At 35.8% G+C, this 15735-nt stretch overlaps 1 protein-coding gene across 2 annotated transcripts; it reads left to right on the top strand.

Moving 5' to 3' along the window:
- The first annotated feature begins 13508 nt into the window (after positions 1-13508).
- LOC110878440 (teosinte glume architecture 1) lies at positions 13509-15507 on the top strand. 2 transcript variants are annotated; one of them, XM_022126742.2, is made up of 4 exons: positions 13509-13899; positions 14015-14390; positions 14482-14618; positions 14693-15507. In XM_022126742.2, the coding sequence occupies exons 2-4, from the start codon at positions 14032-14034 to the stop codon at positions 15208-15210; spliced, it is 1014 nt and encodes a 337-aa protein (XP_021982434.1). In that variant the 5' UTR covers positions 13509-13899; positions 14015-14031; the 3' UTR covers positions 15211-15507. The 2 variants fall into 2 exon arrangements, with proteins under 2 accessions (XP_021982434.1, XP_021982433.1); XM_022126741.2 differs by having other exon boundaries at positions 13510-13905.
- Positions 15508-15735: the final 228 nt, after the last annotated feature.

The raw sequence follows: 15735 nt of genomic DNA, 5'->3' as shown, positions 1-15735 counted from the left end.
GAAACGGTTCGGTTCGGTTCGATACGGTACGGGTCGAAACGGTTCGGTTTGAAACGGTACGGTTCGAAACGGTACGGGTCGAAACGCTTCGCGTCGAAACGGTTCGTGCCGAAACATTTAATGATTTTTGGATTTTTTAGAATTTTTTTTGATTTTTTAGAAATTTTATGATTTTTTAGAATTTTTTGATTTTTAGATTTTTTTTGAATTTTTTAGAATTTTTATGATTTTTAGATTTTTTTTGAATTTTTTTTTTATTTTTTGGAATTTTTTTGATTTTTTGGAATTGGATCAAAATGGCAACTGAAAACATTTTTTAAGGAAATCCCCAAAATACCCCTGTTACAAACTGGGTTTTTGGATGGAGTTAGACAAAATGATCAAAATGGCAACAAAATGTAAAAGTCAGGGACCCAGAAACAAAAAAAAAACTATTTGGACTAAAATGGCAAATTTGGACAAAACTCAGGGACTAAAATGGCAATTTACTCGATAATTAACCTACGAGCAAATAATTACGAAAATGCCACCTTGTTTTTTTGCCTTTTTCATGCTATTAGTACGTTTAGTACGTTAAAGTTATTTGTATGAAAACTTTACTCTATAATTTTTATATAGTCATTTTTTTAAAGTAAAAAGATATAAAATTTAGTATAGTTTAAAAGTAGTAATAGTTTATAATTTTCTTACCTACTTTAGCCATTTGTAACTCGTGAAAATATACTATTTTTAGTAATATGACAAATATCAAAGGTTCACGTCACTTTCTATACTCGTTATTGAAAGGGATAAATGACTTGTATATGTAAGGATCGTATTATTTGCACACCTTGGGAAATTAAATCGACACCTTCAATACACATTTTTTAGTCCTATACGATGCGTATTAAGGTTGGTTCAAACTTCTAGGTTAGTTAAAGGCTGACAATGTCCCCTTATGAAAAAAGTAATATGCATCGTATAGGCCTATACGATGCGTATTGAAGGTGTCGATTTAATTTTTTAATTTTGCAAGGTAGCTTTCTGTCACGCAAACGAAAACACAGCACTTTGAACATTTGTTGGTCATCAAACATCTAGGAAACATTATTTGAGAATACCCTTGAATTTATCGAAGCTGTCGAATAAGATCCTCCACTGTTGGGTTATCATCTTTCAACCACATTTTCTCTAAATTTATCGATTCTGTTTTTTTCAACGGGGATGTAATGCAGTGATTCCTCGTAATTGAATAGACAGAAACTTGCTTCATAGGACTCACTTGAATCGTCTCGGATGTAATAACAGTACGTTTAGCATCCGTGCCTGCTTGAATTGCAAGAAGCAAAGGATAACGAATATGAACATTGTATTTTATCACGAAAGTTCTGAACAACCGAGATAACAGCTCCGGTTTCATCAGCTGCATTTGGAACAAGAAGTCCAACAATTCGTTCATTATCTGTTGTTGTCTCAACAATATGAATGCATGCAACGAATATCTACAATCCAATCAATACACATTATGCGTTTCAAATCAGGGGTCCCATCATTACAACCACTTGTTTGAAAATGGCCAGGAGAGTTGAAAAAACTGCAATTGGAATTGATCTTGGAACAACATACTCTTGTTACCATATGACACATGATCAATGGATGTTGGTTAATTGTAAGTATGCATTTGCGTTAACACGCCTCATTTCATCTTTTTTACTATTTTCTTCGATTTCAACAAATCTTTTCAATAATCAGTAAGCAAATACACAACGGTTTTCCAATTCCAGATCAGTAATGTAAGGAGAAGCCTTGATCAGATAACGGACATCCATCAAGCTCAAAAAGAAAACTTGTGTTTCCCATAGTCACAAACGATTGCGGTTTGTATTTCCCATAGCCATCGTTCCCAGAGTAAAAAGCGTTTGTGGTTTGCAATTCTCGGTTGTACCGCGAGTGGGCATAAGATCCGTGGCCCTATTGTCGGATCTTTGACTCCATGGAAGATGTGATTAAGGTAAGCGTGTCGTAAAGTTGCATACTTTAGAGAGACCTTTAAGTACGGATCCTACAGCTGCATTTGGAACAAGAAGTCCAACAATTCGTTCATTATCTGTTGTTCTCTCAACAATATGAATGCACGCAACGAATTTGACAATTGTGACAGGTTAGTAAAAGTAGAAATCACCTCCAATCCTTTCCTGGTCAAATCACACAATATAAAGTTAAAACTTATCGTGTGTTGTAGTTTGGAAAAATGACCGAATAGAGATCTGAATAACAAACAATGGAGAACTTGTTTGCGTTATCCTTCAACATACGCTAAAATACTTTAAAATACTCTAAAATAAGGAAAAAAAACTCTAAAATACGCTAAAATACCTTAAAATAAGCAAAAATATGCTGCAATATGTTAAAATACATCATATTACGATAAAATACGTTAAAATACGCCGAAATACGTAAAAATAACCTAAAAATAGGTTAAAATAAGCTAAAATACGTTAGAATACGCTCAATGTAGGATCGTTTTCGGCCCTGATTGAGTCGATCAGAAGAATTCCTATCCAAAACAAGAGGCGGAAACTAATGCTTTGGTGCGATTTCAGCAGTATTCACTTTAAACTGTTGTTGTATTGATCACGGATGCAATTACAAGCTCTGACAACACTTCGGCAGCACTTCGTGGCTTACCGGAAGACAACACCTACAACTATGACTGTGATTTCGCTCTTACAACCTATATATAGGAGATCAGGTTTCGCTCTTACGTACATGACATATGAGCGAACCTATCTCTTGACATATAAGCGAAACCTATCATTTGACATATAAGCGAAACCCTAGCTTGACACATGGGCGAAATCACTAACTAACATATGTTTCTTGGATTTCGTGCCCTGTTCTAACCTATACACCACAAGACTCGATACAAGAAGTAGTCGACAGACGGATGCACCAACAAACTCCCCCTCGGATGTTGACGGAGTCTTCAGTGTCGAGTCTTCGATTGTCAATCTACAGTCTTTATCAGTCTTCAATCTTCCTTTGAAGTATTTGTCATTGCAAGAATCCTCATTGTCTAACTTTATCTTCTACAAACTCCTCTCTCTCAACTGTTGAATATCATGGTGTCTTCAGACTCCCCCTTTCAATCTGCTGGGATCGTAGTCTGGAATTTTCACCTTCATTCTAAGATCGTGATCAGGCTCTCATCTGGTTCAGGATCATCACCTGGCACACATTTACCTGCACAATCTCTACCCGCACATAAGTTTCTTTAAAGATTAAACTTTCAAACTATTAGAAACTTTTGCAAGAAACTACAATAATAATTTTTCATTCGGGATCTTTTATTGACTCTTTTCATGTAAACTCAACATCTTCACATACTCTCTCCCAAACCTGTTCTTCATGTTTAGCACTTAGAATTTCGAAAATCAGCTTCTCAACATCAGTCGTCGAAAATCTTTTTGATTTTTTCAAAAATTTAAGCTAAAACACACTAAAATCTTTTTGGATTTTCTGAAAGAAAGTAAATGCAAAAACAAAATATTTACAGACAATAATTTTGTTAGTTTGTGCAAGAGGATCATATCAGTTTCTGAGACATATCACCAACACCGTTAAGCTTGATTTCATTTAAGTTCTAAACAATTCACCTAGATTGTCAGTATGTTTGTCTACTTAAATTTTCACACAAAGTTCAACTGTTTCGAGATACGCAATTAGTGTCTTAATTACTTAAACTTATTCGTGTGTCCCACTACTTGAATATACTCCCGTATCCGGATCCCAATATTCAGTCTTACAGGTGAGTCTACCACAGATGATATCTGTAAAGGGGTTATGTGCGAGGGCCGTGAGAGCTCAGGTCGATACTTCCGTATACGCAAAGAGATGACGGCTTCGACTTTTGGTGTATCCCCTTTAGAGGATCTTTTATTACAACAGCAGCGACTATCAATTTTATTGTTTCATCAGCTTGCTGAGGGCGAGCTTATATTTCAAAGCTTTTTGCATAAAGCATTATCCGGGGACTAGGTCAGTATTTCCATACAGCAGAAGTCCCGGGATAATACCCCAGATATCACTGAGCATAAAGACCTAGTATCTCAGAATACGGGACCTTTTAAACAAGATTTCAGGGGTTACCTATATATCCAAGAAGTTGTTAACCCACAGAATAAGCTTCATTCAAACTTGCTTAGGTTTATATCTTGTCACAATCTACTAAATGTGCGAAAACCTACTGACACATCTACAGTAAGATTGGTTATCACATTTTTACTTTACATTTCTTTAGCGTGTTGTGATAGTCCACTGATGTACTATCATTTCCTCTTTTATGCAACAAAAACTCATTTTTCAATTTTATCAAGTTTTTGGCTTTTTCGAATTTTCTAATGTTTTTGGATTTTCTGATAATTCTTACTCCCCCTAAAATTCAAAAACATTTAACGAAAAAGAAAACAAACTATACAAAACATGACAACTGATATCGAATCGCTTCAATTCTCCATACGTTTGGCTTAAACAATCAGAACTCCCCCTCACAACAAACTATTTTCCCATAATGATTTCAAAACACTCAAGTTTATTTTAATCAAAATGGTTTTTCCGGAAAATAAGTTTTGTTGATTTTACCACTTGTAAAATTTTGGGGATCAAATCATCACATTGTTTGCCAATTTATGAATGATTGTTAACTCAAGTTCAACTTAATGACCTTGATTAACCACTTGTAAGATCAACCTGATTCAAATTCTGAACCACTTATAACAATCACAAACATACAACTCAAACCTGTTTTTCAACCAATTACCATCTTGTTGGTTGAATTCTCAAGGTGCCGATTCCTACTCCACGCTTATAAACTTGGGAGTTCCGGCAAGTCCTGCAACTACTCAAACATAGTTTAAGAAAGATGCCGACTCATGATCCGCGATTACCAACTTGGGATCTCCGGCAAGTCAGGTTTTTACTCTTTGAAAAATATATCCACCCAAGCCTGACCTTCCTTGGGTGTAACAACATTTTCTTCTTCATCTTTTCTTTCAACAGACTTGTGAACACGTCTTTTAGAAGCATAAAAATCTTTGACACTTTTGGCCTTACCATTGACCATTTGTCCAAAGATGCGTTTCACATTTTCGTTGAAAGTCTTTTCAACATCAAATTTCTTCTTGTCAGAATAAAATTGATTTGAAATTTCAACTTTTCCAACTTTCTTCATAAAATTTTCAGCACGCAAAGGTGGAAAATTTTCATCATTCATAGTTGAAACAGATCTTTCACTCTTTTTCTCAACACGTGGCTCCTCTGATTTTGTGGAATCAGATTCATCCCCAGAATTGTTACCTGAACCTTTCACAACCCATTTTTGATTTGTCACTATTTCTTTTCTTTTCAAAGCACTCTTTGAACATTCTCCCTTCTCAAAGGTTGAATTTTCAAAGCCAATAAACTTTCGGGTTGAAAGTTCAGTTTTCTCGACAAATTTTTCTTTTAGTTTACCAGAGACTTCCTGTTTTGGTTTGAATATCTTCGGACAGTCCCTAGCAACATGACCAACAGTCCTGCACTGAAAATAGGTTCGCTTTTCAATCCTTTTCCGAACATCATTCTTCTTTAACTCTTCTTGCTTCTTGGCAAGGAATTCTCGATTTGTCTGCTTTCTGAACATTTGTTCTTTCTCAGCCTCTGATGTTTTCCCTGAAATAAACACAGTTTTTGGTTTATAAATTTTTTCATTTTTATAGTTTTTCGGTTGAATAAAACCTAATCCTTTCTTTTTGAAATTATGATTATGGTTTGGTTTCTTTTGGAAACTATAACCACAATTGTAACCTATTTTCTTGTTAATTCTTTGTTGTTCTCTTGAAGTGTATTGTTTAGGTTTTCCTATAAGATTTAAATCTTTTATTTCAGAAATATTAAATTCTGTTATTTTGAAAACCTTTTGAATCAATTCAAATCTGACACTTCTTATTGGAAAAGCTTCATCAGAATATAATTTGTAAGAATCTTTCAACGTATATGCCACTTTGAATGATTCATCATTCAAATTAGATTTTGATAGCAAAAACTCATTATCATAAACCCGTTTGTCCTTTTTGACTGTTGACTTTGACGCATCGGACTCAGATTTTGACTCCAGTTTTGACTCCTCTATATCATCTTTATCCAACACCTGATCGACCACACTTTTTATCAACTTTGACTCATGATCAGTGTCGGATGACGTGTATGTGACATCAATATTTTCTGGCAAGTTATCCAACGGCCCAGACTCCCATTGTAAGTTTATTGCCTTTTCGACTCTTTCGGAATTTGGATTTCGAGGTGAATTTCCATTTTCGACCGGGGGTGGACATCTATTGTAGACCACACTTAGTTTCTTACCAGAAATCTTCACTTTATCTTCGTCTTTTGTCACCGATTTCTTCTCTTCTGAAATCTTTACTTCTTCAAAAGTCTTCAAATTCTCCACAACCGGATAAATCCTGTCAACAACAAAAGTAGAACATGAGTAACTTTCTAATAACTTGTTGACTCTTTCAGTTTCGATTCTTTGTGTTTCCAACTTTAATTCCAGCTCAGCACACTTCTTTATGTGAAAATTAACATCATCAAGCTGCCTCAGGTACGCTCTCTTCAGCGTATTCATTGCCACAACTTGTTCACCATTTGAATCAGTATACTTGTTGATTTCTCTGTTCATTGTATCATAGGATTCTTTCAATCTGTTTATGTTATGCAGCAACTCATTATTCTGCTTGATTAAAGAGTCACAGTTCATGCACTTTACAGGAACTTTGACAGGTTCTGCATCAATTTTGACTTCAAATTCAGGGACATTTTTGACTGTTCTGTTTGATCGTAAAAATCCAGCTCTTCTCTTTTTCTCAGCTTCAGCTTTTAATCTCTCTTCTTCTTCTTCTTCTTCTTCTTCAAGCTTTCTCCGTCTTGCTTCAGCAGCTTCCATTACTTTTCTGCACTTTTCGGCACATTTCAAATCGTAGGCATTTGCAATGAAAGCGTTAACATTTGAAGTGTTTTTGGACATCTCTTTGGCCATGAGTTCTTGGTCTGGGCAAAAATTGTCCCAACAGAAACCTTCAGCCAACTTTTCATCATCTTGTTCTGCCAAACACACTTTGCTGTTTGTTGGAAGATATTTATCCCAGGTAAAATTATCATATTTTCCCTGATTAACTAGGTATGCTCTTTTTGAACCTTCAATCACATCTCTCCCGTGTGCAGTTTGTGCCTGATGCGGTGCTGGTGGTGTTACTTGATGATAAATCGCCTTTTTGTGATAATCGTTGTTTCCAAAAGGATTCTGGGCTCCACTGGCTTCACGATTTTTGCACTCCCTCTTGAAATGCCCCTTTTCCCTGCAACGAAAACATGTAACTTTAAATTTATCAAAGCCTAAAGTTGAAACATTTGCATCACGGAAATCACCTCTTCCCGTAATTTGTTTAAACTTCTCAGCTCGTCTCAACACACTAGCCATGAACCATTTAATATCCATCAATTCCATTTCCTCAGCATCGATTATCGTAATCCTCTTTCGTGAGCATTGGATTACTGATCTTTCCAGCCACAAAACTACTATAGGATTCCAACACCATTCCCAACAAAGACATTTGATTTTTAGCTACTTCTTCAGAATAATTTTGATCACTTTCAAGATTTAATACAATATTGCATTGAAGTTTTCTTCCGTTCTTTGTTGCAGAAATGTTTGGATCAAATGATGAAAATCTTGTGCTGCTTGATCCCTGAGATGATTTCTTTTCAGACGAATCTTTTGCACTATAAGCAGTTTCAACTTTTGGAGAAAGATTTGTTGTTCCAGTAACACCACTCTTGTAGTACAAGCTGATGTCCTGTTCTCCATCATAGTTCTTCATCCTGGCAATCTTTCTCTGCTCCATCTCTTGAGCTTCCAAATGTTTGATGAAGTCTCCCAGTGTCAAATTTTTATAATCCTTTCTGTTGCATCTCAGCATCATCAGAAACGTTCCCCAAGTTTCATGAGGTAGTGCATCTGCAAGTTTTTCAATCAATTCATCAGTATCTTTTTTAATACCGAGTTTCGACATATTTCTCACCAAGTTACAATATCTTTCTATAATTTGCTTGGTGTTTTCAGATTTTAATCCCCGAAACAGATCAAACTCTTTCTTCATGAGAGACATTTTATTTTTGAGCATATCATCACTTCCAACAAATTTTGCTTCCAATTCTGTCCAAATTGAATAAGCAGTTCCATCATGTTGAAGCAGTATCAAAATGTCTTCTTTTATCGCTTGCTGAAGCAGACTCACCATCAGTTTCTCATCCCTATATTTCTTTTTATCTTCAGTACTCATTTCTCTAATTGTTTGCTGCACACCATTTGTTGTGGGTCTAACATATGGTTCTTCAGTGTGTTCCCACGCATCCAAATGGTAAGCTTCAACCCAATTTCCAAACCGTTCTAACCATGCATTGTAATCATCAATATCCATGAGCTTAGGTGGTTTCTGAGATGTCCCGGTTTCATTTTCAAGTAAAGCATTTTGTGTGATTGTAATCGGGCTAGCAAAAGCGTTATAGAATTCAGTGTCCATTGTTCAAAATTCACAAGTTCACAAATTTCCAAGCTTAGGCAAAATTGATCCATGGAGCGAAATCCCAAAGTTCCACAAAGATGAAATCAGACTTGTTCCTTGGAGTGAAACCCTAAGTGTCACAAAAAGCGAAACCCTGAGTTGTCACAATAAGCGAAATCACAAGTGTCACAATAAGCGAAATCTCAAGTTGTCCACAAGAGCGAAATCCCAAGTTGTCACTAAAAGCGAAATCACCTAATGGTCTTATGAGCGAAATCACACTTGAATATTCTCAAAAGCGAAATCAGATAACTGGTTCACAAGAGCGAAATCAACCAGTGTCCTATGAGTGAAATCAACTGATGACGTCACTTATTGCACGAGTCACTAAAAGAGAAACCTCAAAAATACAAAGTTTTAGGTTGATTTTAGCTTTGAAACTTTCAAGGGTTTATTAATGCATGATTACGAGTGCTGTGTGTGAAATTGAGCCAGTTTTACTGAGAAAAATTTTCAAAAATTGTCAAAGAAGGTGTAGAAAATCAGAATATGCAGCTGAAATGGCAAGAACTCTTCCTCCTGAGCTCTGATACCACTTGTAGGATCGTTTTCGGCCCTGATTGAGTTGATCAGAAGAATTCCTATCCAAAACAAGAGGCGGAAACTAATGCTTTGGTGCGATTTCAGCAGTATTCACTTTAAACTGTTGTTGTATTGATCACGGATGCAATTACAAGCTCTGACAACAATTCGGCAGCACTTCGTGGCTTACCGGAAGACAACACCTACAACTATGACTGTGATTTCGCTCTTACAACCTATATATAGGAGATCAGGTTTCGCTCTTACGTACATGACATATGAGCGAACCTATCTCTTGACATATAAGCGAAACCTATCATTTGACATATAAGCGAAACCCTAGCTTGACACACGGGCGAAATCACTAACTAACATATGTTTCTTGGATTTCGTGCCCTGTTCTAACCTATACACCACAAGACTCGATACAAGACGTAGTCGACAGACGGATGCACCAACACTCAAATACGTCAAAATACTATAAAATATGCAACAATATGTTAGAATACGTCAAAATATGCAAAAATACGTCAAAATACGCGACTAATGATATTTCCACACGCGTATACATATAACACAGCACTATACAATAAAACTGGATTTCAAACAAAACTGTACGTAATCATAGAATACGATAATCGCACGCAATCGAACGTCACCAAAACGACGTATGTTGAAGGTATACGTCATAAAATGACAAAATATATGAAAGTTCGTAAAAAAATGACATGTATACGTGTCGAACCGAGGAAAACACGATAAAACTAAATTTCAAATTATGCCATATACGATCGTATAGGCCAATGTTGTATCGTATATCGGCTTAATACGCATCGTATAGGCCTATACGATTCATATTAAACTTTGATTTTTTTCAAAAATACCCCTGAATTTATCAAAAAAACAGGGGTATTTCAGTAATATACGGATGGAAAGCCCGCATAGTTTGTTTTTTTTTTTATAATTTACAGACGATTTAGAGAAACAGAGAATACGTTACGAGATTTTTCAAGAATTAGAAAAGTAGAAAATACGGAACGAGATTCATCACCTATAACAATGTCGATAAACGTTGATCGGAACACGCCGCTTAAATCTTAGTTATGTCTCATTGCATTATGACAATACTGACAAGGGTGCTGGTATTTTCTCCCACTGTGCAAACTTGAAGATCCGTGGGCCCTATTGTCGGATCTGTGACTCCATGGAAGATGTGATTAAGGTAAGCGTGCCGTAAAGTTGCATCTGATTTTTAAAACATTTCCCACTGACATAATATTTTACAAATTGGGAACCACGTATTCGTGTGTAAAAGCTCGGAAAGATGACCGAATAGAGATCTGAATATCGTGCTTTCCACCAAACACTTGGAGTGCTCAAACATACGCATTCCGTTCTCCATCTGAACTATGCATTCTCTCACATTGTCCAACAACTGAATTTTACTTTCTTGTAATGAATGGAAATGTGTGGACTTTTGTTGATATAGTGATATTATCAAGAGTCTGTATCAATAACTTCCATATCCCCTTGGTAGTTGTTACCATATGACACATGATAAAAGTACTTCTCTAGACAATCTGAGATTATGTTCCGTTTTAGGGTTTCTTCATCACCTATAACAATGTCGATAAACGTTGATCGGAATACGCCGCTTAAATCTCAGTTATGTCTCATTGCATTATGACAATACTGACAGGGGTGCTGGTCTTTTCTCCCACTGTGAAAATTTGAAGAATCTCACCATAACACATTGTAGACTGGTGGACTTGAATGGTTTTAATATATTTCATCTTGGACTATCTAGTATAACACTTGAAAATGGATATGATCGTGCCAAGATCTTTATCTATCATGTCATCGACCAACTGCTCGAAATCTCTTTCGTTTCTCGGGCTCGCATTAGAAGATCCTTGCATTGGACACAACACACCAAAAAATAAACTTCAAAAATTCAGTGGTTTGATACACATCATATAGGCCTATACGATGCGTATCAAGCCCGCCGCCAGACAACACCTGCACCTGTCTGTTTGCCAAGTCTTTTACTTTATTCGACACGCATCATATAGGCCTATACGATGCGTATTGAATTGGAAAAGTGTGCGGATAGACAAGGAGGGTGTGCCAATAGAATCTCCAATATATAATCACTATGTCCTATTTATTCGGCCAATAGAATCAATCTCAATCACTCTTGGGGCACCCACTAGATTAAACAGAGTACTTCGAGAGTAACCCGAGTCCATCACCAATTTCGAGGAAAACCCAGTAACCCACCTGTCCATAGGCACGACAGTGAAATTACTAGTAAAACTCGTTTAACTCAAGAATCGAACATAAGTTTCCCTGAGTCTCCTATCATTGTCCACCAGTTCATCACTCTGCAGTCTGCACCAAGTAAGAGTTAAACTTGCATCTCCCAAGAAAAATACAAACGTTTCACCACTTAATCTATTGATCATTGGCTGTGCGCTATTATCCTATATTATAATCTCATTACAAAAATATCGTATACCAGAAATATTAGACTACTGAGTCAAGTTGACAAAAAAATATTGAGTGAACATTAATGTATCAAGTTATTGTGATTAAGTGAAACACTGTATAGAAAAATTATGTGGATTAAGTGAAACACTGTATAGAAAAATTATGTGGATTTACTCTATTTTATATCAATTTTAGTTGGCCAAAGGACATAAAACTAGGTGTACTTTTATTCCAAGAATAATGAGGATTTGTGCATCGTTTTTTTCTTATAAAGCGTGTGTTCAAGACGAGCTCGGGTGGGTGGTGTGGGTCAGCGTCGAGTTTAGTTTATCTTTTGTTTAAATTTTGTGTGGAGTTATTAATTAACTAGGTTTATAACTTGTACCATTTGCATTGATAACTTGTGCACAATATTAATATTTTATATTAAATCATTTTAAATGTAGTTACCAACTACAATAATAAAATATGTAATGTTATAATCTCATAAATATTAACACAAATAACTTTATTCAAATTTCTCTCATACAATAATACCTTATATAAATTATTTTACTAATAGAGTACTAGTTTAATATATCAATTGTTTTTTTTATAAATAGTTTGATTTATTAGAATATATATACTACCCGTGCGGTGTTTTTATACGGATGTTACATCTAGCGAATAACTATAGATTAAGTGAAAATGAATGTTTGTAAAGAAACAATTTTATTTTATTTTACATCAATAATCCTTAAATACTTCATTTGCTTAGGTTTGAACCTAAGACTCTCTTAAAAATTGTCTTTGTCAAGTGGGTTATCCGACATTTGCCGCATATGACATCATTTAACAAACCTAGTTATTTCGGGGACTAAAATAAACAAATAGAAATTTTAAACGCACTAACCTACAATTCAAATAAAGAAATGATTAGGCCAGGGGGTGTGGTATACCGCCCCTGGCCACATCATCACTTTTAGCACCCTTTAACGCCCCCTACCTATCCCCTGCTCGCCAAAGGGGGCGCCATCGATCCTACGTAGCCCAGTAACGAGCGCTATTAAGTATGCATGTGGGACCCATTTCTTTTCCACCAATCACATTTCCTTTTTTGTTTTCCTTTTTCTTTTTCTTTTTTTATATTGTTTAAAAGAGCCTTTAAACTATTGCAAGGATTTTAAAGGAAGGGATTTTAAAGCCCCCCATATGAGGTGGCGTTTAGGTGGAGCTGATGTGGCGTGATAAAGCCCCTAGATGCTTTATACCATACCCACCAGTCTTATGTAAACTTTTGCATATCATATACATCAAATTATTATAACAATAAATCAGTTATATTTATATAAATAATTTGATTTATTATATCTTAAAGGCAATCATTATATGATAATATAAAAAAATTGTGAATAATAATAAGATGGAAAAAGAAACAAGTGTTTTTAAATGATTGATGTGTTACCTATTAACTTATCAATACAATTCATACTTGTTTCTATAGGAAAACTATCCCTAATGTCTCTATATGCAAGGCATGTGGTACCACTTAACAAACCTTATTTAAATGTAATTATTTGAGGGACTAAAACTATAACCAAACAGAAAAATTAAAAGCACTAACCAACAATTCAAATAAAAATTGATTTTGTAAACTTTTGCATATCATATTCATAAAATTATTAGTGGCAAAAACGCATTTTGGTGCAATCTTTTCTTTGTTTTTTATGTTGTTGACTTGACATTGACAAAGACATCAAACAAAAAGAAAGTGGGTAGCAATGGAGCATGATCGGATACGCAGAAGTTGTGTCGGTTTGCATCACTTTCAAGTTTCATATGATAATATCCATGATGAACACAAACAAAGGGACTGTGTTTGTTTGTTTGAAGATGATGATGAGTTGAAGACTATATGTGTTGTTTGATATTTGATAATTGATAATCATAAACATCACCATCCTGCAACTGTTCATCTGTTTGAATTTCAAGTTGTAGCTTTTGGGGACCATTTAAGGGGGCAGAAAACTACAGATCAAAACTCACTTTCTCAAATGGTCCTCCTTGTTCAACCTATGGGCTTTAATCTGCATGTTGTGACATTAAAAATATGAATGCAACAGCAACACCACACCCTTTTTATTTAGAACTCATCATTGACTCTTTTGTCACCAGCTGTTTGTTCTTAATTAAATACTCTTTCCTTATGGAAATCCATGTCAATTCTTGTTGTTGATTATATCCCACTTTCATCTTCTGCACTGTGTGTGTAAGTGTAAGTCCCTTTTCAACAGTTTCTGATTCTTTTCTTTTTATTAGTTGCTACCATGTGATCAAGATTCCATGATCTTAAAAGTTTTTGAATCTTCTTTTTCTTTTGTTAGTGTTGTTGTAGATCATCATGGATTGGGTTTTCACACCATCTTCTTCATGGGACTTGACCGAACTTGACATAGATGATTTTGATCTGCTGCCTGAAAACAATCAAGATATGGAGGCGGCTTTTTCTGGTTCCGATAGGGATGGAACCGACGGGATCTTGAGCGAGCAAAAACATTCAATAATGCCATCTTGTTCATCCAAGAAACAAAGAGTTGAATCTAATGAGCAACAAGTGTCTTGTTTAGTGGACGGATGCAGGGCGGACCTTAGCGCCTGCAGAGACTATCACCGTCGTCATAGAGTATGTGAAACGCATTCAAAGACGCCTGTTGTCACCATATGTGGCAAAGAGCAGAGATTCTGCCAGCAATGCAGTAGGTATGATTTTAACAAACTACAAATTTATTATTTGATTTAATTAAGGTTGATTGTATTATTAACTTTTAACCGGTTGACTCATATTTCATAGGTTCCATTCACTTGGGGAGTTTGATGAAGTGAAAAGAAGCTGCAGGAAGCGGCTTGACGGGCATAACCGTCGTAGGAGAAAGGCTAGACCCGAATCCATGTACTTCAATTACGGGAGCTTTTTCACCAATCATCAAGGTTTATAATCCGATTCCAATTACGCGCAGCTTGTTGCCTGTTTACCTCTATCGTAAAAAAAATTGTGTTTACAGGTACAAAACTACTTCACTTTGGTGGTTCACCGGCGACTACATTTGGGGACTGGCGCGAAAAACACAACTTGAAACCGAAATTCCAGGTTACTGCTGAACAGAGAACACCGTCAGATTCATATGCTCGTTTCTGCAGTGTCAGAAAACGAAGGTTCCCGTTTCTGTTGGGCGTTGACTCTGAGAAAGTCCACCAGTCGTTTTCCGAATCCTCTTTCCAGCAAGTTGTTAACACAAGCCCATCATCGGGGCATCTTCTTGTTGAGCCCAAGAGTGTTCTCTATCTTCTGTCAAATTCGAAACACACGATACATAATTCTTCGGTGTCTGATCCAACTAACAACCTGGTACAGTTCAATGGTTCAGTGAGTCAGCATTCAGGTCCACGTCTTCTGTCACGAGATGTAACAGGACCGAATAGTGGTCACGCTAATAATCAGTTGATTGGGATGGTTCACTTCCGGACTGAAGGATTGTTAGAAAATGAAGCGGCACGGGTCCTCTCGTTTTCTTGGGATTAATCACCATCTCAAAACTTGGCTACCATATTAAAAGTGATGAATTGTTAAGCAACTGTAATGATAAAATAAACTGTTTGTTGATTGTTATGTAACTGTAATGATCCAATCTACAATGATTGCTCAGCAGTAACTGATTGGCTGTTGTATTATGTATTTAGTTTGATGTTATGTGTGATCATTTGGTTATTTAAAGATCAGGGGGTCATATTCAAGTGGATGACAGTGATCTTGAAAATCTGACTCAAATGCATCACATTTGTGTACTTTTTTTATTAAATATAAATTTATCTTATTATATGATTATGCATTCATTCAAAGGAGATATATTGAATGGTAAGAATTGTCTTAGGCCTTGATATTACCGGCGTGTTTTGGACGCATTGGTTAAGTAACCAAATTCAAAGCCGTAACTATCGGGGTGATAATTTCTAACACAACCCGAAACAAAACACAGAAATAATCATATGTTGGTTGTCATATTTGACTCGTTTAATCAACAAGTCGTGCTTGACTTGACATGTTTAA

Source organism: Helianthus annuus, chromosome 9 (genome assembly GCF_002127325.2).
Source record: "Helianthus annuus cultivar XRQ/B chromosome 9, HanXRQr2.0-SUNRISE, whole genome shotgun sequence".
Taxonomy (NCBI): domain Eukaryota; kingdom Viridiplantae; phylum Streptophyta; class Magnoliopsida; order Asterales; family Asteraceae; genus Helianthus; species Helianthus annuus.
The sequence above is the reverse complement of the archived record's forward strand: the minus strand, read 5'-3'. Positions and strand labels throughout refer to the sequence as shown.

What these genes read in the sequence shown, in the direction of transcription:
- LOC110878440 (XM_022126742.2), top strand. Translation starts at nt 14,032, where the DNA reads ATGGATTGGGTTTTCACACCATCTTCTTCATGGGACTTGACCGAACTT. An exon ending in TTCTGCCAGCAATGCAGTAG is followed by an intron (nt 14,391 to 14,481) that starts GTATGATTTTAA and finishes CATATTTCATAG; the next exon opens with GTTCCATTCACTTGGGGAGT. An exon ending in CTTTTTCACCAATCATCAAG is followed by an intron (nt 14,619 to 14,692) that starts GTTTATAATCCG and finishes TTGTGTTTACAG; the next exon opens with GTACAAAACTACTTCACTTT.